This window comes from Stegodyphus dumicola, chromosome 12 (assembly GCF_044657685.1).
Source record: "Stegodyphus dumicola isolate Sdum_Otavi_A_Nest chromosome 12, ASM4465768v1".
NCBI classification, from domain to species: Eukaryota; Metazoa; Arthropoda; class Arachnida; order Araneae; family Eresidae; genus Stegodyphus; species Stegodyphus dumicola.
The window spans coordinates 64770851-64796832 of NC_140779.1; the positions used below are offsets into that span (position 1 = coordinate 64770851).

At 32.0% G+C, this 25982-nt stretch overlaps 1 protein-coding gene across 2 annotated transcripts in view; it reads left to right on the forward strand.

Moving 5' to 3' along the window:
* The window catches only part of Ddr (discoidin domain-containing receptor 2), a 933786-nt gene that overhangs the window by 882910 nt on the left and 24894 nt on the right, over positions 1-25982 (forward strand). For both annotated transcript variants that reach the window (XM_085806493.1, XM_085806492.1), the window contains 4 exons: positions 7480-7627; positions 14898-15077; positions 19456-19628; positions 22505-22712. In XM_085806493.1, coding sequence (XP_085662619.1) covers positions 7480-7627; positions 14898-15077; positions 19456-19628; positions 22505-22712 — 709 coding nt within the window. The remainder of the gene's footprint in view (positions 1-7479; positions 7628-14897; positions 15078-19455; positions 19629-22504; positions 22713-25982) is intronic.

The window sequence follows — 25982 nt, forward strand, 5'->3', positions numbered from 1 at the left end:
TGAGTGGCCATGAATTGGCTGGTAACCCAACAATGGAAACCATATCGAGACTAATATTTTGTAACTTTTTCATGTTGGAGATTAACATGTCAAAAGTAAAAAGCTCTCAGAAGTAATTAAATCTGTAATTAGATAATGATCTCTCTTCCTTTTTATAAAAATACTTTATTATTAATCTAATTTTAATCTACACCAGAGTATCCTTAATTCGTGTGTAAATTAAATACTTTATTGAAATTATCGTAATTATTTTCCTTACTTCTTGCGACATTTATGTTTATTTGTAGTTCTAAAATTGTATCTGTACAATAAGTAGATTAAAAAACATTAAACAAAACGTTTCTAGGAAAATTAGAAGTTGTCACCCAGTTCCATATAGCAAGATTGTTTGGGAAAACATGTATACAAGCAGAAACAGTAGGCAAGGCAATGAATGGTTTTGCTAAAACAGGAGTTTGGATAGCGAACAGAGATGTATTTGAAGACTCTTATTTTGTTGCAGCACTGCAGTTTGAGACAAATGACGTTCTTGTTGTAGAAGTTCCCTGACTCAAGCCAAACTGCTTCTACTAGTGGACTGTCACATGACACGCAATCTCCGGGGAGAAAATCTCCGTTGCAACTAACAGTACTTTCGCTTCAGACGAAAGCACAAAAATTTCTGGGACTTGTATACATTATTTTATATTTTTACTGTACGATACTGTGTCAATTCTACGATAATGTCTGAAAGATATGCCATTGCGAAAAGGTATGCCAAAGTTATTAGTTACTATTATTGCTTATCCAACGAAGACTTCATCTGTGGTCGATATATGGGGCCACGCCTGATCAACTTCTTCACTACTGAAGACTTTGCACTTTTATTATAAGTGCACAGGATTTTTCCATTAAGGAACTTTTACGGGTCCTTAGGGGATTGATAAACATGTAGTGGTAAAGACCTTCGGGTCGAACACCACGTAACGAATGATGATCTCCGCTCTCCTGAACAGAATCAGAACCGCTTCCAGCTGGCGCATCAATATTGTTGTCAAAAGTTAAAGTTACTTTGAGTGAAATTTTTCCGATTCCATTTAAGTTGTGAGTTGGAAAAGGTTGAAACAATTCTGATAACAAGTAGCCCATAAACGCAGATCCTGGAAGAGGCATAAAAAAAGAAAAGAAGAGGCATCACTGTGGAAAGACGACTCCCAACTTCTGCGCCGGAGAAGACAGTAAAGGCTAAACGTTCAGTAAATTCCAAAGAGGATTCATGGTTCTGTGCTATCTGATGTAATGACTTCAAAGAAGATATGATTCAATGTCTATCGTGTATAGTGTGGGTTAATGAAAAATGTGTGATGGTATTAGAAAGGGGATCAAAATGTATTATTGCGAGAAATGCAACTGAACTCATCAAGAACGAATAAATGATACAGGAATTCCTGCAAGATTTATAGCCTAATATCAGTAGCAGGCTTAATAATTCTTTTATGTTATTTTATGATTATAAAGCCTAAACTAAAATCCATCTCCTAATTCCTTGAGAATAATACGAAGCTATCAATACGTTTCAATGTATTTTTAGCGGTCTTTGTTGGTTTCTAACCAGCATTTTATATACGAATGATACTCAAAATAGTTTTAAACATTTCATTGACTTGTATTAAAGTGACACTCTATTAAAAAGAAAATTCTACTGGCGCATTCACAGACACACTCTGGCTCAATGAAAGCGACCGGTTTCTTTCATTGGCCCAGTGGCACCTATTTTAATTTTCCTAATATTTACTAAACGTTTCATAGTTATAACGTCTATTCTTAGATATGTGTAGTAGGGAATGAAATATTTATATTAACATTTTAAAATCTGTAAAATTGCTAAATTTGACGATCTTAATGATCATTTTGTAAACGTGGCCCATCGATAGAAACCTTCCCCTATGTATAAAACTGTGTGTGGATACAGGGGTCTATGTACGTGCAGGTACATATATACAATATGTATACGTATATATATATATATTGTTGTATGATCTTAAATTCACTTAGTGCGAAAACGAGTTATTCTACTACTCGCGCAATTGCTGCAAAGTAAGTTAATAATAATTTATTTACTAAAGAAATATTCATGATATTATATCCTAAGATTAATTTTAGTAGAATGATCTTAAAAGAGTGAATCCATAGTTAGTAAGTTCAATTCCTAAAATTGTTTTAAAGTAACTTGAATGTAAATTGTTTAAAATGTTTAACGGGGACTTGAATTAAATCATGAAAAACAAAATTTCAATTGTAAAAATAAATTAAAAGCACGTAATCGCTGCCATTGATCGGAAATTAGTTGACTTTTCAAGGGGAACAAACCAACTCCCGTTCAATGAACAATAATTAAGAAATAAATACGAAGGTGTTTCGTCCCTTACTCAAGTAATAAGGCGATGCCAAACCGGCAATTCAAGCTAGGCCAAATATTTCCGTGAATTGAAGGGATCAAGAACCAATGCAGTGCACCAAAGAACTCATTCCGATTAAGGATTTTCGCTAATTCAATTTTGAGTTAAAATTGATAAATTACTCGAGTAATTGTCCCCCGACACCCTCGTGTTTATGCACTTTAATTCAAAACTATTTGTAAAAATTAAACATTGGAAATTGGCATTATGAAACAGAACTCAAAGTAATTGAAATAAACATTAGAAAATTACGAAATATAAGAAATATAATGCAATCTTTGCAAAAACAAATCAAAAAATAAAAATTTAAATTTAAAATATATATAATAAGAAAAGGGAACGTACATGAAGATAATTGTATATCTTCATGTACATTCCCTTTTCTTATTATAATCTCTTATTAAAATCACAGATAGTCATCTTAGAAAGGGTTAATAGTAACGAATTAGCTCAGAATATTACATGAATTCATATGAGAATTCGCATATTTTTCATTATTCATGAGCACCGGTCTGCGGACAATGCTTTTCCCATTTTTTGGGCCAAAATTATACGTTTTAAATTAGTTCAAAAATATATTTTCTTGAAATCTTTCTACACTAATCAAAATTTTCTTTGGTAAGTTAATTATTTACTTTGGCAGTTTACTGCATTTTTCTTATATATCTTCCTATAAATCTCCACAATAACCGATTGGCTAAAGCCTCGAATAGTAGCAGCTCGTCCCGGGTTTGATACATAATTTTTAAATGGGTTTTCTGTGTTTGATATTTAGGTTGTTTAAGTGCAAAGTAATATGAAAAAGCTCTTTTGAAAATGCTTTATAAAAAATCAACCTCAGTGTCTCAATGAAACAGTCTGAGGCCTTTCAGGACCTCTCAATGCATGCTTTTCCTGTCTCTATGTATGAGAAGAAACAATACTATCATATAAAAGATTATAAAATGATATTGGGGGCTTCCCAAAACCTGGGGTACTAAACCCAGGCCTCATAGGTTTAGGCTATAATCAGGCCCTGGCCTCTTAGGCAAACCGCTCGGAGATGGATTTTTATAATTAACTTACCAAACTCACCTGTATTTTCGGTGATGCGTTTTTGTGATTACCCCTCGTTGCGAAATACTTTTAAGCTATCGGCGGGGTTGTCAGTTTCTATCATTTGAAATACGTATCGCTGGTGGATCGTGCTTAGTTGCTGAATGGAGAGAAATCTTCATCAGCAACTAAGCACGAACTGCTAACGATGGAAATGAGATTCTGGAAACAAGATACATATTTTACTTTTAAAATAATGCCTTTTATTTTTAATAAACCGGAGAACAAAACTTTCCTCGACGCTTCTTCGCCATCAATTGGCAGAAAGGTTCTCAACGAGACCACGTGACCATGCATGGAGAGCGAACGAGACCTGTTTCCGGCTAGCATCTTTCCGGGGTCTTTGCCTAATTCTTCGACTACACAGCTGGAAAAGGGACCGCAGCCATTTACATCCAATTAGATAGGAATCAATGAATTCTTCGCTGCCCCCTCTCCTACCTAATTTGCATAAAGGATCGGATAGTCTTTATATTAAGCCTTTCGAAGGTCTTTTTTTCGATTCCTGTAATCAATTTCGAGAGGAGAGGAGATTTCTGGAAAAAGCCGCCCCCTCCTCTTCATTTCATTTTATTTCGAAGGGGATTACTTCTCAGCTGGGAAAAGTTTACTTAGTGTTTCTGTCGGCCCACGGTTGTTCGCTTGGAATTGTTTTTCTTTTCGAGGCTAACGAAGAGTAATCTAATTTGTTTGGGATATTGATCCCATGGGTTATTGTTTTTATATTCCTTTAATATTTCTCGCTGCTTTCTCCTGGAAAATTGTTAAAATCATTTTTAATATTTAATACATGACTTAGTCCATTGTTAGTATGATACTACTACAACCAGATTATTTTATTGCATATTGTTATGCAAAATGTAATTTTGGACTGGTCGCCATTTTGAATAAATTATCCTGTATATATAATCAGGGTTTTTAAAATTATGATACATGTTCCTATAATGGTACATTACATTATTTTTGGAAGTATAATTTTTATAATTAATATAAGATTTAAATTTACATAATATATATATGTATATATAGCTTTGTTTCTTATCTATGCGGCGCAAAATTTAAAAAATTTTGAACCCCTGAATGAAACCGTAGAGAGCTTCGCAACGTACCGTTCCTGGGAAAAAAAAGAGATGGTCTCTCAAATATGCATAGAACTTTTTATTCAAAACCAACAGAACTCTAAGGCTGAGCTTTGTCTAAATTTTTAATTAACTTGCTTCTGTTATACCTATTATTTAATACAGTGAAGAACATGCACTATTCTAGATGATTCTAATCTTCTGGGGAGCTGACCGTTTTGAATAGGTAATATTAAACGCTGAGATTTTTTTATATTCTCAGAAATAATGGCCACTTTCAGTGGTGGTCATCACGAAAGGGTTCACTGCACATTTATTTGGCAAACAACTGCCCTTTCTTCTCTTTGGTTCACCTCACATATATTTGATCAGACCAGAAGATTGTGCAAATCAAGAGCACCTGAAAGAGAGTTTAAAAGCTAGATAGGTTAACTGCAACGTATACCTATTGCAGCGAGTATCCGCTATGTTACATTGAAGAATTTAGCATTAGTCTTATTAGTTGCATGCCATAGTATTCACGTTATGCATTAATTTTTAAAATATTTATTAAAATAACCGTCGATAAGTTAATGGAAATTTTTGTTTGTACATTCTTGCTGTATTTAATCTTAATCCACCAGAAGTGGACAAATAAAGAGCTCAAGTGGAAGTGAAACTTGCCAGTGCGCAATTTAAAACTAAGCAAAAAAAGCAACCTTAGCATGGCATAGATTTTTATAAAAAGTCTTTTGATTTCAAGGGGTCGTTACTCTCGTGCCTCCATTGCTTTCAATAAAAGCAGTTTTCGCCCCTCCTATTTCGTAATTTTTTTTCTCCTAAAGAAGAGAGGGACCTGTGTCTGACCGTGTTCGAAATCTGCTATTCAAAACCTACGCCAAGCTAAAGCTGTTTTTTTACGCAATTTTAAATAATGTTGTTAAGTTTCAATTTGTCTGCGTATACAATCTGACTTAAGTCAATGTAATAAGTCTTCGATAACAAGGAACTAGGTCTACATTAATTATCATTAGGTAGGTTTACATGCAAGAAAATTTTAGTAGCAGCAATTGTTCAAGATAATTGCTTCCGCAAGCTTTAATTAACGTTAATGTGCCTATGGTTTATTAGTTTCTAAAGTAGCATACTTGGTTCATAAATATTTAAAAGAACTGAGTTTTATATAAAAACTTTCTCATACGTTTACAGCAAAAATTTTTCATATGATGATGCTGTGTTAAGTCTATGAAAAGTCTTACAATAGTCTTTTGGATTGTCTGCAAAATTATACTACGTATTTGCAGAATAGGATGACGTGTTTGAAGTTTCAAAATCTCCTCATTCAGAGAACAATGAAAGATACAATTTACTACAAAATTTAGTAACTAGAATATATGGGTTCTATGCAAGTTTAATCCATGGAATCCTTCTTAGATTGCAGTTCCAAATAGGAGTTGCTGTGCGCTTTGTGAAAATTAATGATTTAAAAAATATAATTTTTAAGTCCATGCTCATGCAAAAATTAAAGTTACTTTAAAAAACTAAATTCTTTAAACCAAAAAGGTTTAGGTATTATTGATTTTTTATTTTGTTATAAATTATTAATTTCTGCTTATAGCATGAAATCTAGGGCAAAATGTAGTTAAAAATAGGTTACTTGCGACACATCTCCTTATTTATATTATTGAAATTTATGATATTTTTAGACTTGCTTTTTTAGCATGAATATATATTATGTAAAACTTAATAAAGAAAACTAATGTTTGTTCAGACTTTTATTACAGTTGGAGGTCTATGCAGAAAATTTGCTTGTTATAGCATTTATTACCTTATAATAATTTGCGTGATTATTTGCATGAGTACGTTTAAAACTAATGTTTGTTCAGACTTTTATTACAATAGGTGTTCTCCATCTCTATGCAGAAACTTTGCTTGTTTTAGTATTTATTACCTTAAAATAATTTGCTAGGTTATTTGCATAACTACGTTTTATATTATTACATAATGAGAAAATTTTTCCAGAGCGTCCGTATTTTATTAGCATGCAAAGCTTTCTTGTTTTTGATATATTAGTAACAATTTTCATCATTTATTACGCCTTTATAATTCCGATTTGATAACGAAACGATGAAAAAGACTATTATTACAGTCTTCAAATTAAAATTAAAAAATGAACTGGATAAGTTTGGAAAAAAAGCGTTCAAACATTTAAAACTTCTGCTATAGGAAAATAAAAAGGGGCATACGGCATTACCAGGAAAATCTTAACGTTGCATACAGGTGTGTATTAAACGTTTTAAGCATTTTAACTAGTATTCCTGACACCTGAAGTTTTAGGTTTTAATTTTAATTGGCTTTTTATTTAATTTTAACATTAACAGCAGGTTTAATATTTTTGTATTATTTTAACAAATTTTTAAGCAATTAAATGATGTTCTTCTACATTCTTTTGTGCGATAGCTATAATCCTATCAGTTGAATAATCTGAAGACCCAGGTTCTCGATGAAGAATTACAGTGTTTTTTTAACATCTATACAGTTAATTTAGAAGTCAAACAACAAAAATCAGCGTTATATTTTCAAATCTTTACAATGAATTTTCAAAATTTCACAGTACTGTGAAAATTTGAAAATATAACGCTGATTTTTGTAGTTTGACTTCTAAATTAATACTTGTTCGGCGTGTTATTGTATCTTACCTATATAGTTGTTTTGATGGTAGTATCTTTATTTTAGTATATAATATTTCTTTAATTCACTGAGCTAATGCAAACTGCTTTCTGAACCTTGGATGCAACATATGATAAGTAGTTCGCATGTATCTACTTGTGTTCTTTTTATTGGCTTGCAGATGGAAATATGCTTGAATCAAGTTTTTTTTTTTCCAGATCTTTCAAGGAAATACGAATACCTACACGATAGTCAAGCGAATTGTGGATCCTCCAATTATTGCTAGCAAAGTACGGTTTGTTCCTTACAGTATTCACCTGCGTACCATCTGCATGAGGGTCGAACTGTATGGATGCATGTGGACAGGTATGTTTTAATGTCTCAGTACTCCGGAAAACTGCTAACTTTTATTTATTTATTTTTCATCACGTACTTTTCTTCAAGTCCTATAATATGAGATTAGAAATTTAATATTTTGACATCAGGAAGCTGAAAGAATAGAAAAAGAGAAAGAAAACAAAACTAAAATGCACGAAATATTCAACAAACAAAATGAAAGCATTTTAAAACCGTTTTTGAATATTATCATATTCCGATACAGTTTGAAATTATCTTCGGTTGTTATTAGGTTTCGGTTAGGCATTTAAATATGGCAAAGTTCACAATGGCTATTTGTCTGAACAGATGGATGACTTTTTAAGGGAAGGCTTTATTCACATAATGCATGGACAAAGCCACAAAATCTAAACAGTCAGTCAGCCCGTTCACCACAGACCGAACCCGTATCTAACTCCCAGTATTCAGCGGTCTTCACTATCGCTGGGTGTTGTAAAATTTTACCGTCAGCAAGTCAAAAAGAACTAAGCATTAAGATTCGACTCTGGTGTGCCTTTATAGCCTAAAATTGGTTAAAAGATAAATGTTGTTCCACCCACGCATAGCACCAAAAAAGAACGCGTAATATCTTTACCTGTGAAACACATATTTGTTCATAACATTAATGCTGTAGTAGAAAATTAGATATATATTTGTTCACAAAGAATTTAGATAACACCAGTCTCGTAATGAAATTCGTGAGTGTGTCGTAGAAGAACGGGGTATTGAAGGAAGTGAAACCTCGAAACATCGCAAAAGTCACTAATTCAATTTCGACATCATGCTTGCAGAATACTATAGAACTTGATAGGGATACAAAATGTCAGCTGTATTTTAACAAAATGCACTATTTGATCGATCTGATTAGCAGGTATGAAAATGAGTTATTATATGAAGAAGCATGTGGACTTGCTGAAGAAAACTGTAGCTCCAAATCGGCGTCGAGCGAAAACTTTCTAGACGTGTCTTGCTGCCTTCATTCATGTGTGCGAGCATAAGAGGAACTGCGAGCACTAAAGAGGGAACGGTCTATTTATAGTTTTTTTAGCCAACATCCATTGCCACACAGTGGCCTTTCGGCTGTTGTAATTCCTAGATAAGATTTTAGCATTATTTCTGATTATCGCATTTCTGAAATCAGTTTAGAGTTATATCTGACTAATACAACTACCATACGAAATTTGTTTTAAACTTTCATTTATATCCTTTAAATACCAGTGATTTGTGTTACATGTTCTTGAAATACTGTGCTTCCATTGTCTTGTTTTATATAATACTGACATTAAAAAGTTCTTTAGGATCCATTCGAGGGTATATGTGTTATTATATTTAATTTATAATGTTACATTAACATATAGCCTCAGATGGATATTACAGAATAATGGATAATATTATACTAATTGTTATCCCTAATTATTAATTATATAAATTAAATTAAAAACGTCTTTCCATTTGCATACAACTACATTATCACAGTTTTAATTATCCACACGGCTGACAAACTTTCATTTCTGTGTTTCTCTTTCTAATCTTAGTGCAGGATATCTTTATTTATCCTTTAAATTATAAAACTGATATGTCATTTTAACCAAATGAACAATTTAATATATAAATATATATATATAGTTCTTAATGATTTTTAATAACATATTTTGTGTAATTTATTACATACATTAAGGGCTAATTTTTGTTAATATTTACACTGGGCTAAATATCAAAAGCTAGAAATGCAGGAGGTCTATAGAAGGTCATCGGGAAAGATGAAAAAATAAATAACCAAAATAAAATAGCTAAAATAAAATAAAATGTAAGAAAATAAATAAAAAGGTGAAAAATAAATAAGTAAAAAATAATTAATAACTTAAATGAAATAAAATATAAGAAATAATTAAGTTAATGATAAATAATTGAATAACAAAAATTGGCTCATCTTATTTAAGTCTCCATCTGTAATTAGAATTTATCTCAAAACTGAGAAGTACAGGTACAAGCAGAAACTAGGCCTCTCTAGTACCATAGGTGATTGAAGTATTGCTGTACCTATATAACCGATAAGCTTCGACCCCAATTTTGAAGGATAACACTCTGGGGGGAGCGGCCCAGGGGCCTGTCATCTCTCTTCCCCTATTAATTACCTCTCGAGAGGACTTTCGGCTCGCAGTATACGCAGTATATTTTGAGTGCCTCCATTTCGACAGACACTATACACTTTCAAACATCGATGACTTCTCCTGGATTCGAATCCGGACCCATCGGTGTGGCAGTTAGCAAACTAACTCCTACATCGCATCAGCCAGGCGACAAGCTGAGAAGTAACGTAGCTATAATCTGTAGTAACGTAGTAAGTAACGAAGTAACGTAGTTATAGGCCATTTTCCCAAACCAGGCCTCGTAACCATAGTAACAACTGCTTCAGAAATAAGCTCAAACTCTCTAATTTGCTAAAATAGCCTAATTCTCTTTGTGCGGAGATTCATAAATGAGATGAGAGTAGTTTAGACTTTGAGATGTGTATTTTACTACCGTAACTTACTGTAAAGTAGGCAGACTATAAGCTGCAGTGAGCTCCAGTTGAATTTAAGGACTACATTTATACAATTAGTGTAGTTAAAAGGTTTTTAATGCCATATGTTGTAGAGACATTAGGGTTTTTTTTTTTTTTTTTTTTTTTTTTTTTTGAAAGCAGGCGAGGTGAAAAATTAGCAATCGCCTTCGCCGGGAATCGAACCACGGACCTCTGAATACCGGCTCAGTGTGTTCTGACCACTACACGACAAAGGCACACTAGGACGACAAGAGAAATACCTTATAATGTTAGAATAGAAGAGAAACACGCCAATGTGACAATCAAAATCGCAATAACAACCTTGTATTTAGCATACATATATTAAAACACTCAATCGATTTCGAGGGTTCTTATTATGTTATTAACTCAATGATAATTTATGCGCCTTCTTCTAGCAATGTTTTTTCTTCATTTTATTTTCCGTTCTTAATTGAAATATAAAAGTTATAATTACCTATCCAAAATCATTGAATGTGATTTTAAGTATCCAAATATTCTAGTAGCCACACACAGCTTTAAATTTCTCAGAATACATATGTTTGAAGCTTTAAGAAAAACCTCGAAATTTATAGAGAGTTTCGTTAAAATCAACGTCAAGCCCAATAATAAATTTTGCATTCATTTAAATTTCAAATTGGTATGCTTCCTTTCTACTTAAAAATTGAATATTGATTTAAAAAGCTATTTTTCTTTCTCTTTCTGTCTCTTTCACTAAGCCTCCCCTACTCCACACATACGCATAAACCTTGCTTGCATGACAGTTCAGCTTATTTGCGTCCTTTTCTGAAGCATAATAATACTGACGTAACGTTTCTCATTAAACTTCTGCCAATTAATTCTACAGAGATAACAAGCAGTATGTAATAACTTTCTGAAACAACAAGAGTTCTTTCTCTTACAAAAATGTTTAAAACATGAATGCAACAATTAGTCCAGATATCCTTAGACGAGCTAAAAATAATGCTCTTCGGACTTGGCTTTCAAAGATAAACGAAACTTTATCTTTAAAAGTCGGAGTGCAATTAATTCGAAAGCAATGTTTTCCAGAGAAAGATTTTCTGGACTTTTCTTTTGGGAAAAATGAACTTCTGGATGAAATATTGGCAAAGCTACGTGTCAAAACTTCAAAGTGTTTATTGTTTTCTTCAGTATGACAAAATAGCAATCAACAGAGATGTCATAATTTGCCCGCTCTGTTTCTGTTGCTCGTTTGTTGTCCGAGATATTTTCTCAATCCTAGGAACAGCAATGCTTTGTTTTGGCATTTTCCTCAACTAAATTTTAAAAATTATAGAAATGTAATTGCTGTTGGAATTATTTTTAATTAGTTCTTGGAATTCTGAATAAGCTAAAAATGTTACAATTTCCTTCACATATTTTAAGAGATTATAAATCTAAGCTTTATCTGAAAGTTTATTTATATTAAATTTTGTTATATTAAAGTTTATTTATATTAAACTATTTATATTAAATGGTAATTAAAAAATATTTTATTAAAAGTAGGAACAATTTGCAAAGCTAAATTAGAAATTTCCTTTTTTTTAAACTTTTAAATAGTCTTATTTTCTGATGCTTTATAATCATTCATCTCAGTCGAAGTACATCTACTAATCTACTTAATTTAATGTAAATTATTTTAGTGCGTAATTTAACTGAATCTCCCAAATCTAGCAGTAAATTAGTTTAACCAAGATTATTGTACCGTACTACAAGTTCCTTCCGACCCGGTATCTTTAATTTAGTGACGTCATACTCACTTTTATATCTCCGTTTCTACCACTTCCGTAAGTCAAAGAGTGTCATTAAACTCGATCGTTGGAAAGAGTATAACTATGTATGTCTAGAAACCTTGAGTTTAACTACAGTAGAACTTTTGTTAACCGTCCTCCTATCAAACTAGATCTCTGTTAATCGAGCTGGCAATCAGTTTAAAGAAAATCTATTGGTTTAGTTTTAGGTTATTTGAATATGTCAAAGCACACAAGGACTATCTAAAGGACGGTATGCTTTCGGGAAGAGCTTTCTAAGGGAAACTACTTGTATTCAAGTTACACATGGGGAAATCATCAAAGCCAAATATGCAGCTAGTCCGTTCGCCTGGGATCGAACCCAGGTCTACGAGGATTCAGTGGTCTTAACCAGGTTTCTGGTTGGGTGGGTCTTAACCAGGTGGTTAAGACCCACCCAACCAGAAACTGTATGGCGAAAAATTAATAATATTAAGAAGGATTTAATGTAAATCAGTAACATTTGCAAATTCTTTAATCAGTGGTTTTCCCTTTTCGTCTTTCTTACCAGTGATAGGTCAGTAACCTTTCTACTGGACACTTATAAAAAGTGTGGCTTAGACGTGTTCAAGATGAAAGCGGCACTAACTAATAATGACATACAAAATTTAATAGACATAATTCCAAAAGTTAAAAAAATGACGTTTTGGAGTAAATAAATAATATAAAAAATAGCGAATTTTTGTTTTCGAGTTCTAAGTGATAAACTAATCATTCTTAGCTTAAATCCACAGAACAAAAAAAAAAATTATACATAAGTCATTAGGTTTATTTCGAAGCAGAAAACATGAAAAATCAGCAATGTCCTCGCTGGGATTCGAACATCGAACCTTCCAAGTGAACCTTTTCAATTGAAGAAAGCAAATTTTACCTAGTAATGAAAGAGCTCGTTAAAATGTTTATAGTAATGTTATTGATTATGTTCTTACATATTCAAATAAAAAATTTCAGAAAATCATACCAAAAGAAAATTTGACATAATTGAAAAGTTAGTCTCTATTAACCAAATTTTTGACTATATAATGTGTTTAGGATCACACTTTTCTCGGCTAAACGAAGTTCTGCTGTAATTTTAATTCCCATAATTATACTTAATTATTAATTTTTTAATTATTATACGAATAGTATAACTAGTTGACAGAGAAAATGAGTTCTCTTCAATATACCTATAAGAAACAAAAATTACACTGCATTATATACAAAAGTAAAATTTGAGTATGTTTTTGTAAGATTACCCTCAGTAAGAACGGTGACCGGAAAAATGCCCACAAGAAAAATGCTCACAGAATAATGCTCACAGGTATAAAAGCTCACAGGATAAAAGCCCACAAGGAAATATGCCCACATAGAAAAAGCTCACATGGAAAATTGCTCACTTAGAAATATACTCACACGGAAAAAAGTTAGGGATGGAAAGTGGAATTAGATTAAGAACTGGTTTCTTTGTAGATTGAAGGAAGAAACGAATAAGAAGTTAAGGGATTGACTAAAGTAAGAAAGATGTTTATGGATATAGAAAGCCTCAAGGACATCCAATTCATCAACTAATAAAAGGTTTCCTTGAGCTGTTTTAGATCTATAATCAAATAAGGAAGAATCTATCGGCTAAGGTTTTCATTTTTATGATACTTTCACCTAATGATGATATGATACTTTCACCTTTCTATGATACTTTCACCATCTTTGGTTATAATTAGGATTCCTGACTTGGCAATCCTGTTCATATACGTAGAAGACGTAGAAGAAATCAAAACTCATTCGAACTTGAGCAATAGTAACTGTCTGCCTTAGTTAAAACCTAAGCGCGTTAATTTGGTTAATATCAAGTAGACCTATTTTTGACATAGAATTTAGTCGATTTTCTCGTTAAATTTTCAAACTCTACTATTTTTCTTCAAACCTTCAATAATATTTGATCAGCAAATCATTGTTCGGAACCTAACTGTAGATAAGCACGTGCAATGAGCAAAAGAATCTGCATATGTTGTTAAAATTTAAATAGTTATTTGAGTTACAAAGCTACATCATACTGTCGCTTTTCTTCTCGTGTGCGTTTAACAGATGCCTCATTTACATATTCTAAAGTTATTTTCTTCTTTTTTTGGGGGGGGGGGATATGTGTGTGCGTGTGCGTAAAATCAAAAAGTTAAAAAATAAGAAACCTTTAAAAGCACTGAACTAGCTCCTATCTGACGTCTTTTAACTAGTTCCATGTGGACATCCTCATATAACTCCAAGATAATTCTAGACTTCAAGAGTTCATCATGTTTCTCAACCAGAAATTAGAGAAACTGAAAACCGCGAAAGTTTCTTACGGCGGAAGAATTATTTTATAACATGAATGAAAACCATGGCCTCTTCTCCAGGTGCAAAATTAACCTGAACCATGAACTCGGACTGGCTGGTCCTCATATCTAATAGCGTTGATTAGCTGTTGAGATTTTTCAGCGCGTTTTCTTATTTTACCTTATAAGGTATTTCTCCCACTCTTCTAGCGTGCCTTCGTGGTGTAGTGGTTCTGCAAGCTAGGCCGGTATTCCAGAGGTCCGTGGTTCGATTTCCGGCGAAGGCTGTTGCTAATTTTTCATCTCTCCGGCTTTTCCAAAAAAAAAATTTAAATGTCTCTACAACCTTATCATCAAATTTCACTTTTTTTTTTTTTTTTTTAAATTTTATGCTGTTACCCGAAAAACTTTAAATGAACATGACATGTAAACATTCTTTTTCGTGACAATTTTATTTTCCGAAAATTATTCATAAATTTTCAAGTTAAATGATGTTTTTATACACGAAATCGATGATAAGACCTCCTTCAATTTTTTTTAACCCTCTTACCTCATCATAACAAAATATTAAAGTTTTCTTCAGCTGAATCACACTCTGACATTATTCCTTTGTTTGAAACTAGATGGATTGGTATCCTACGCCATGCCACAGGGAGAGCGCCGCGGGGTGGATATTAACTTATCCGATAAGATCTACGATGGCATTAAGGACGACAGTTACCTGCATGGGGGCCTCGGCCAGCTTACGGACGGACAAAGGGGCGAGGACAACTTCAGGATCGACACAAAAGGATTCGGTAAAGGTAAGTTCTAGAATATCGGCCACATTTTCTGACATATAGAATGCTGATAAATTGATTTGAAAGTTTGGGGTAATACGCTATAAATAAACTTCGTCAACTTCAATATTGTGTAATATCTCGAATCATCAAACCTTTTATAGATAAGTATGTTATGAAACAGACTATCACTAAAACTCAATATTCGATTTTACAAATTAGATAAACTTCTTGGTTTTACTATGACTGTGTTTCTGTGCAATTTCATGAGCATTATTTTATATTTGCAGAGTGACAGTTTACCTGACAGTACATTTCTGAAAGAATTTTATTCAAACTATATTAATTACGTGATGTTTAGTGGTTTCTCCCTTCATGTATATGTACAGATATCGAAACTGGACAACTTATAGCATTCATAAGTTTATTCTAAGCTACAGTTATTCTATGACTAAGTGCCTCATTAATAAAATCTTTTTTAATTCTGCTTTGAATAAAATTCTTAGAGTTCTCAGGTGGAAGTCTCTTTTGAATTAACAAAAATATTTAAACAGTAGATTCTAAATTAATCAATACGTTCTACACGCAATGAAGAACATAAAAATCGATATTCGCTACAATCGATATTCGATACATTTTCGTACAGCATTGTATTGCATGAACTATCGGATTTATAAAGTATAATCTTCAGCTAGTAAATGATTCTGTAAAATTCATGTGTCAATTTAGTGACGTTAGAATGGTTAATTAGTTAATGTGTTTAGCGAAGAATTGACTCGACTATGAGCTGCGAATTCTGCTTTAGAAATTTAGAAAATATTTTTAACATAAAGCTAGTCTTGAGAGCATCCCTTTAGAAAGACTTGGCTGTATTCCTAAAACAATGCTAGTATTGCCAGGCACGAGCAGATATATTTTGAGATAAGTTCAGTAAGACGACAATTCCTGTAATTAGTGTATGTTCTCGCGCCATATTATTCATTCTCATTTTCTGAAGATGTATATATCACGTACTAGTTTGAATAATGCCTGTTATTTGTTGATTTCAGAGATTTGCAGTTTCTTTTTTATTTAATATTCCACATTTTCTCGTTAACAACACATAAAAAAGATGTTTTCTTGCTAAGCGATAGAAGTTGCCATATTTTGTAATTTGTGAAAAAGCTATTCTTTTCAAAGCCTCATGTTCATAAACTACTGGTGCCATATCTTGAGAAAGAAGGTCTTTAATTTTTATTTGCATATCAGCTCATAAAGTGTCTTACAAAAGTGATGGGACACTTGTGCTTTACAAAAGGAAACTGTAATAAAATAAATAAAAAAAAAACATGTAAAAATTTTTTGTGGGTGTGTTTCATACTTAAATTTAGTAACAATTATTACATAACATACATTTTCTCAAAATATTAAAATATTAATTTAATAAAAATACAATTGTTTAGAACGGAGCAAAAAATGGCTCACATAAGTGATGGGACACCATTAGATGCTACTACGTACTACAATAAAAATATTTTTTGGGGATTTTATTTTTACTCAAAAGCAATTGGCAATAATTTATAAAATCGTCTGCAGTATTTCTGTCCAGTTTGTTTTGGAATTTTTGTGTTTTTTAGCTCTGTATTTTTGTTAATCTGGAATTTGTTTTTGTTTGTCTGGAATTTTTGTTACTGCAGCCATGATGCTAAACGAAAAGAAACTTTGCCTGAAATTCGAAAATTAGTTATTAATTTGCATATTGAATGTGGAAAATCTATTAGAGAAACTGCTGAAACAGTTAACTTGAGTCATTCAACAGTTTTCAATATCATTAAACGATATAAAAAGAATCATATGATTCAGGATAAAAGAAGACCTGGCCGACCATCAAAGCTATCTAATGGAATAAAGCGAATTATCGTTCGAATTAAAAAAATTAATTATTAATCGTATTAAAAAAAATCCAAGAATGAGTGCTCCTAAAGTTACTGCTGATTTACAAGCATTATATGGAGTAATTGTTAATCCTGAGACTATTAGAAGAGTAATTCGATTGGCTAGATATCACGGTAGAGTAGCCAGGAAAAAATTCTTCGTAAGTGAAAAGAATAGAAAACTCAGACTGGCTTTCGCAGAATCCAACATAAATAAGAATTCTGATTACTGGAAGGAAGTTATATTTCCTGATGAGAGTAAATTTAATATATTTGGTTCTGACAGTAGAATCTTGGTGTGAAGAAAACCCAGGGAAGAATTTCGAAAACAGAACTTGGTGCCAACAGTAAAACATGGTGGAGGAGGAGTTATTGTATGAGGGTGTATGTCGTTCGCTGGAGTTGGTACTCTTTTTTTTTATTGACAGTATAATGGATCAGTACAAGTATATTGACATTTTAAATCAAAATTTGAAATCTTCAGCGCGAAAATTGAACCTTCATAACGATTTTAAATTCTACCAGGACAATGACCCCACGCACACTGCTTTAAACGTTAGACTCTGGCTGCTGTATACCTGTCCTGAAATAATAAAAACACCACCACAATCTCCAGACTTAAATCCCATAGAGAATATTTGGCAAGAATTCGCAAACACACCATTTCTCCAAAACAACAATTAAAATCGGTGCTTCAAGAAAAATGGGGTAAAATCACGCCAGAAATCACAAAAAAATTAGTCGAATCCATCTCAAGAAGATTAAATCATGTTTTAAAAGTAAAAGGAAATCCAAAAAAATATAAAAACCTTTTAAAAAGTAAAATTTTTGGATAAATATTTGATGGAAAAGTAAGTGTCCCATCACTTATGTGAGCCATTTTTGGCTCCGTTCTAAACAATTGTATTTTTATTAAATTAATATTTTAATATTTTGAGAAAATGTATGTTATGTAATAATTGTTACAAAATTTAAGTATGAAACACACCCACAAAAAATTTTTACATGTTTTTTTAATTTATTTTACTATAGTTTCCTTTTGTAAAACACAAGTGTCCCATCACTTTTGTGAGACACTGTATATATGTACTATTAATAATTCTAACTTTAGTTAATTTTGATATTGTTTTCAATCCCACGTTTTATAATACTTTCATAAATTCTAGTGGTGAATTTATAAATTCACCACTAGTTGAATTAATAAATGGCATTTCGAACACCTTGTATTTTTAACTGAGCTAAAAAAATATAGTCTGCTGCCATTTAGAAATAAATTTGTTCTTTTTTCTATTTTAATGATTTTAACATTTGATATTATTATATGTAATATATTACAATTATATCATACCGAATATCATGTAAGTTATATATTTTAATTTGTTACAAATTAAATAATTTTAATCACTGGTGTGTTACGCTATTCTTTTGTGAATTTAATACGCCGGAACTGCTTTATCAAAACAATACGAAGAGATAATAATATATTGCATTTGTTTGTTGTTGCTTCTTCCCGAATGGCAATTATTCTTTTATTTTAGAACTAACTACGTGAGTTATATCATTTTGATTAGGCGCAAAACTAGCCAAAACATTTGGCAACTTTTCATTCTTGACGACGAAGCATAATCTGCTGTTGTATTTAATGGCAGAGTGCCGAATTTTCTTTGGAAAATAATCTTGGGCTTAACTTAGCACAACAAGATTTTGTTAGGTTACAAAGTATTTTCTCCCTCCCTTCCGCATGTCCTCGTGGTGTAATTGGAAGCATACTCGACGCTAATTCGAGAGCTCTGGCGAGGGTATTGCACATTTTTCACGTCTCCTGCATCAAAATCACCTAACGACTCTATAGGGTGCTTATTGAAATTCTTGTCTAGCTGAACTTGTTCATTGGCAATCTCTCTATTGTCCAATCCGACATGAACAGGTGGTATGCAAGATTTCTTCATTTGAATCGTGGCATTAAATAGTAGGTGTTCGATGTTCTATGAAAAATAGGGCCTGTGACAGAGCCAACACGACCTATGCAGCTCTCTGGACGACAGAATTTAGGGGCAGCAAAAATTTCAGAATTTCCAGGGACCCCGAACAGCAAAATTTAAGGATTGCACAATTTTTAGAATTTATTTAGTAGAATTTAAAGTAAATAGTACTAGGCAGCAGAATTTGGAAGCGGTAAAATTTTTATAATTTAGGGAAGCACCGGAAAGCAGAAATTAGAGCCCGAAGAGATAGAACTGGGATACAAAATGCCTAGCGCTGGCCATAATGAAATATATTTAAGCTATTCTTAATATAGTTATGGGTTTCCTTTTCTTTTACAGAGGGAGCAGTATATTTTTCCTGCCAACAATATATAGCTTTCTCAAGAATTTGCACCTGAATTCTATATTGTTCTGGCTGAAAAATGTAGAATCATTATGTAGCACCGTTGTGATTAAAAACAATTATCGACTAAAACACCCTCTTTTTTCCATTTAATCTAATAGGTTACGAATGGGTTGGATGGAAAAATGACAGCGGTGGCATCAGCACTTTGTCGGTCGATGTTCTCTCTGGATCTGAAACCCGACCTATAGAAATTATTTTTACCTTCGATGTGGTGCGAAATTTTTCTGCAGTCTATTTCTACTGTAATAATATGCATTCCAGGGATGTACAGGCAAGTTTTTAAAAAAATATTTTTTTTTTGTAAAATTTGTAAGCTATTTTATAGTAATTTAAATGGTAAGATCTGTTTAATACGCCCTTATGCACTTTCTCGTCAACCATGAATGTTAACTGCCGTTGACCGTGAAAGTTGGCTTAGATCCTGCCAAACTTGCATTAAACGTTCCGGTGGAATTTTGAAGGAACAGATGACTCTATTTAATTAAATAATCGACAGACGCACATTAATGACGCTGCATATACAGGTAAAAAAAAAGGAACTACTCTTATATACGCCCTCGCTTGGTGACACTCCATGGTGCCATATTACTATCTAAATTTCTTGTCTACATTTCAAACTTTAAGCCTAAAATGTCTCCTAAAACGCGGTTTTCGCACATGCAAAAACCACGTTTTGAGCACACAATTTAAGCTAAAAATCCGAAACAAAAACAAAAAATTTAGATAGCAAAAACGTAAAGTTTCTAACCAAAAATACTTGACAAGAATCCATGTACACAGCGATATGTTTTAACTTCAAAAAACATCTACGAATTGCACAATCTAGGCAGCGAAAGAATCTACGAACTACGCACACTTCGCTTTAATAAATTAACATAACAACAATAAATTTCAACGAATACCATGTACACAGCGTTCTGTTTAAACTTAAACAAACATCTACGAATTGCACAATCAAGGCATTGCGCACAAATCAATAAAATAAACTAAAATAAATTACAAATTATTCAAATAACAACAGAAATTCATAGTTAAAAAGCAATGAACATAACATTCTACAAAATAAAAACAATAAAATAAAATGCACTTACCATAATACATACGTGAATAAAATTTCGCCAGTCACACAAAGTCTGTGAACAAAAGTGCCACGATTTTGCTATATCACATGTCTTTCTGTGACTACACGAACACCACGATCCAAATCTTAAACTCCGCTGACAGCCACATACTTTACCAGCAACCTTTTGACTGCAAACCCACACAAGTCTATCAGAAATACAGTTAGTCCTAGTTACAATTGTAGTCAGAAATACAATTAGTCCTAGTTACAATTGTAGTCAGAAATACAGTTAGTCCTAGTTACAATTGTAGTCAGAAATACAATTAGTCCTAGTTACAATTGTAGTCAGAAATACAGTTAGTCCTAGTTACAATTGTAGTCAGAAATACAGTTAGTCCTAGTTACAATTGTAGTCAGAAATACAGTTAGTCCTAGTTACAATTGTAGTCAGAAATACAGTTAGTCCTAGTTACAATTGTAGTCAGAAATACAATTAGTCCTAGTTACAATTGTAGTCAGAAATACAGTTAGTCCTAGTTACAATTGTAGTCAGAAATACAATTAGTCCTAGTTACAATTGTAGTCAGAAATACAGTTAGTCCTAGTTACAATTGTAGTCAGAAATACAATTAGTCCTAGTTACAATTGTAGTCAGAAATACAGTTAGTCCTAGTTACAATTGTAGTCAGAAATACAGTTAGTCCTAGTTACAATTGTAGTCAGAAATACAATTAGTCCTAGTTACAATTGTAGTCAGAAATACAGTTAGTCCTAGTTACAATTGTAGTCAGAAATACAGTTAGTCCTAGTTACAATTGTAGTCAGAAATACAATTAGTCCTAGTTACAATTGTAGTCAGAAATACAGTTAGTCCTAGTTACAATTGTAGTCAGAAATACAATTAGTCCTAGTTACAATTGTAGTCAGAAATACAGTTAATCCTAGTTACAATTGTAGTCAGAAATACAATTAGTCCTAGCTTAGTCCTAGTTCTCATATCAGCTCCGCATTTTGGACACGCCAAACTCTTTTAAAAGTCCTGACTCCCACAGAAATTCCAAAAATGCACTTCTATCCACATAAACACACCCCGCATTCCACACATCGTACCTTTTAATACTAAATTTACTTTTGAATAGGCATTTTAAAATGTAAAACATTTTTATAAAACTTGTAAAATTGAACTTTTTATGTGGTCCACAGGCTTTTATAGGTATATTTCTTCATTGCTGGAGAAAAAAAAATTTTAATTGGAAAATTTGATTGCTAGCATGTCATTGAGAATAAAAGGATAAAATTAAAAATATAAAAAAAAAGTTTTTTTAAGAAATAAGTTCGTTTAAAACTTCTAAAACAGTTAATGAATTAAAAGGAAAAAAATAATGTATCATATAGTTAATACGAACAATAAATTAAGTAATTCTCTTTACTAAATTCATCTATAAATCGAAATGCATTTTCAAAAGTACAAGCCATTATCTTTATAAATTTATGAAGGGAGTTCATAAATATAGATGAATTTGTAAAGAGAATTACTCAATCTCTTGTTCCCATTAAATTGTATGATAAATTAATCCTTTATTTCCTCCTTTAATTTCAATAATGATTTTATGAGTTTTAAATAAAAGTTCATTTCTTAAAAACGTTTTCCGTGTTTTTTAAGATATATTTACTAATTTTGTTCCTTATAAATCGGTATTGCTTTTGCTTTATATCATTTTGATACCTATAATAGCTTTTGTTTGTATTTTATACTTGTGTCTAATTTTGTGTATAAGTATTTTGAACCTGCTGTCTGCTAAAATCTTGTAAAAAAATAATTTTTCAATTGCCTCCACTTATTGTGCAAAAATGTCTTACTATATTATAAATAGGTTTATAAATTCACTACGATCCTTCGTTAAAGAAGGCATTTCTTCTTCCAGACACTTTACGATTGACCCTTTCTTTTGCGAATAAAAACATAAAAAAAAGCTTAATAAAAACAAATTTTACTAAAAAAATATAAAGAAAAGCAGAAACTTCCCTCAGTTTTGCTGTATGGAAGATTTTATGCTGATGTTTGAAATTTTCTTATGTTCCAGGTTTTCTCCTCGGCCAAGATCTGGTTCAGCGTCGGGGGTCGTTACTTCCAAAACCAGGCCGTTCAGTTCTCTTATATGCCCGATTTATTTTTCGAACGCTCTCGAAACGTCACTATTTTTTTACATCATGGAATCGGCAGGGTACTCAAAGTGGAACTGCATTTTGCCGCCAGGTGGCTCCTCATTTCAGAAGTCAGTTTCGATTCGGGTATGTTTGAAACCGAGGTTATTTTTTCTTTTTTCGTTTCGGTTAATATTTAATATTTTTTTTTAAAACTTAGATGGTCTCATGCATTTTTCAAACTTTTGGTCTTGAAATGCATGCTGTATTTTGATCATACCCTGTGTACTTTTTTTTCGGGGGGGGGGGGGGTACTGCATTAAAATGTTTTTATGCTTTCCTATATGTATGCACATATCTAAATCAATCGAAGAAAATACGTTAATTTAGAATAAAATATAATTCTTACTCTTTTTTTTTTTTTTTTTTTTTTTTTTTTTTTGTTCACTAAAATGTGTAATTGTAATCAAACTTCACATAAACACTGGTCACTTATGTTAAAAGAAGCAATTGATAATGCATAAAGACAAAATGAACTTGTAAAAAAACAGTGTAATACAAAGAGGGGAGCATTGAATATGAAATGTAGTGTTAGAAAGGTTTGAAATAAAAATTAAAATGCTATAAATTATGGCTTGTGCTGTACATATCAAAATAAATGACTAACGTATGTAGTATATACAAGCAAGCTTGAACGTTAAAAAGAATTAAAATTCAGGATTTATTCCGTAATGATATCAAATGAAAAAATTCAGTAAATATAGGGTGGTAATCTACGCATTCTCTCGTTTCTTTGGAAACACATTATTCTACTTGTGCATCAGATTTGGACAAAATCTGATAACTGCAATTACAATTGCAGTTATCAGTCAAAAGTTGTAATTCAATTATGCCCAACTCTATTCTGTACCTAAGCTTGAAAATCTTTTAATTTGTAAATAAATACTTTTTAGGAAAATGAGTGTTAGAATTAAGATTATTAAATAGAGATGTTGTTACGAATGGCAGGTGATTTCAGAAATATCTTATGAAGTGACATAAGCAAATTTTATGGATATTTAAATACTTAAATTATCTAGCTTGGGCACTAAACATTTAGCACTAATGCTAGCGCCTTCAAATAACTAAAGATGTGAGGCACAAAATCTCACGAACACAAACTGGGTGAAAAAGAAGCTGTTCGATTATTTTTTAGACGATTTTAACGTGGTCTACTTGCATTCTTTTTATAAATGCAAATATTACTTTTGAAGGTATAAGTAATCGTCTGCTACTTGACAGTTTTGATTTCCTGCAAAATGGCGCTTTTAAAGAAGCAATGGATGGAAGGCTATGTTTGCGCTCCTTCCAAAGTAAATTATTCGTATCTGTTAGAAAAAACGCCCTGAAAGCAAAGGTTTTTCTATATCTAAAGCTACGATAGGTAATATTGCCAACAAGAAAGGAAAAAGATGTCAAAGTTTGGCTTCATGTGGAAGAATTGTTCCAAATACGTATCCAAGGAAAAAGAAGATATGTTTCGAATGTTGCAGACGTAGGATTTTTAATAGTAAAAGGAAATTCACCAAGTCAAAGGACAGTTGGAAAATCCTTAAAATGTTGAGTGTCAACTGTAAACGAAGTGATTAATGTTGATATGAATCTTAATAAGGCGAAAAAAACGTAATGTTCTTCGTCTTCTCTACGACATAGCGCCAACGAAAATTCTTTATATGAAACAGTTATCCGAACAAAAAAGAGGAAAATAAATGAATCTTGGGTGTATTTAAATGATTGCAATAAAAATTCTTAAAACGTGATTCAAAGAATCTAAAGAAAGTTTTTGGAGGGGATTATGATTGTTGCTGGTTTTTTATATAACGGCAAATTAAAAATAAAGAGAGTGGAGAAATATGTTAAGATGAAGTCCTCATATTATCAAGAACATATTTTATACCTGATTTCTAAACATTAAATACCGACTGTTCACACACAGAGCCATCATTCAATAGAGCTGCATTAAGACAAAGCAAGTAGCTGCAGGTCAAAACTCAGTGTTAATTTCCTGAAAAAAAATGAAACAAGAACTCATATCCCTACTAAATCTCCTGTTTTATCACGAATGTATTTTTGCACTTTTGAATTTTTAAAAAGCAGATTGACCGAACGTCAACCGATAACCCTCCTAAGACTTTGAAGAACTGCTCAAAAGGAATGGGATAAAATACTTCTTCCGATGCTACAAAAGGCTTTATTATCTTAGAAATCACAATACAGAAAGATAAGGAAGAATACAGGTTACCAAAAAAAAACTTTTAAAACACAAAAGATTTAGGTAATATATTTCTGTAACTACAATGAATATTGTCAAAAAATGTGAACTGCCTCTGTATGTTCCAATTTAACGAAACAAAAGGGGGTCTTGACGCCCTTACCTCGATGATCAGATTTGTAATAATATGGAAAAAATAAACATGTGTGAATAAGGATACAAATGTAAATAGAAGAAAATAATTCTAGGTAAAAAAATGCTAGCAAACTGGAGTAAAGCTTATGAATATGTACAATTATGTACACTGCGAAAAAAAATGACACAGATTTATATCTTCTGTTCTATATCTACCGAGCCGATTGATGAAACTCAAATTGCGTTTTTCATGGCTCCCAAAGCGCGACTTAATAGCTGTATTAAATTTATATACAGATCTGTTCTAATATAGGTATTTTGACACAAACTCGGACTTTTTTTTAAATGACATTTGTTTTCCCTATTTCGATTCTACGACTCAAATTATGCCTAAATATTAAATTTTGTAAAATTTGGTGCGAAAATTACCGAGAAATTCAAAAATTTATCATGGCGCATTTTTTTTTCAGTTTGCGCCAAGAACAATTCACTTGGCGAACTTCTTAATTTATAACAATCTATTTTCCTTTCTCTTTTTTCGTTGTACATGAGCGTAAAAAAGTTCATACTTTGAAATAATTTTAACAAAATGCGTAAACCACATTTGGCGTTATTATCGCTTTTAACAAATATGCCAAATTTCAAAACGCGCCAGTGTGTAAATTCACGTAAGGAAATTTTGAATAAAAACTCGAAATTTTTGTAGTTGTGCTTAGAAATGCATGTACTTCAAGATTATGGTAAAAATTTTATAGGTCATAATTCAAAATGTTTTTCGAAAAATTTATAAAAATTATTTAAAAATAAGAATTTAAAAAATAAATCATAAAAAATGGGTGAATTTTATTTGGAATGAACCTAAATTTCGAAATGTGAAAGGAAGAATCAAAAAGGTTTAATAAAAAGGGAAATATTAATAAATATATATAAAATTCAATTAACATGGACGAACTAAACTTTGGAGAGCTAATTTTTTTAAAAACTGCTCGTGCGATTTTTACAAAACTCGGTAGTCTGGCATAATGTGAGTC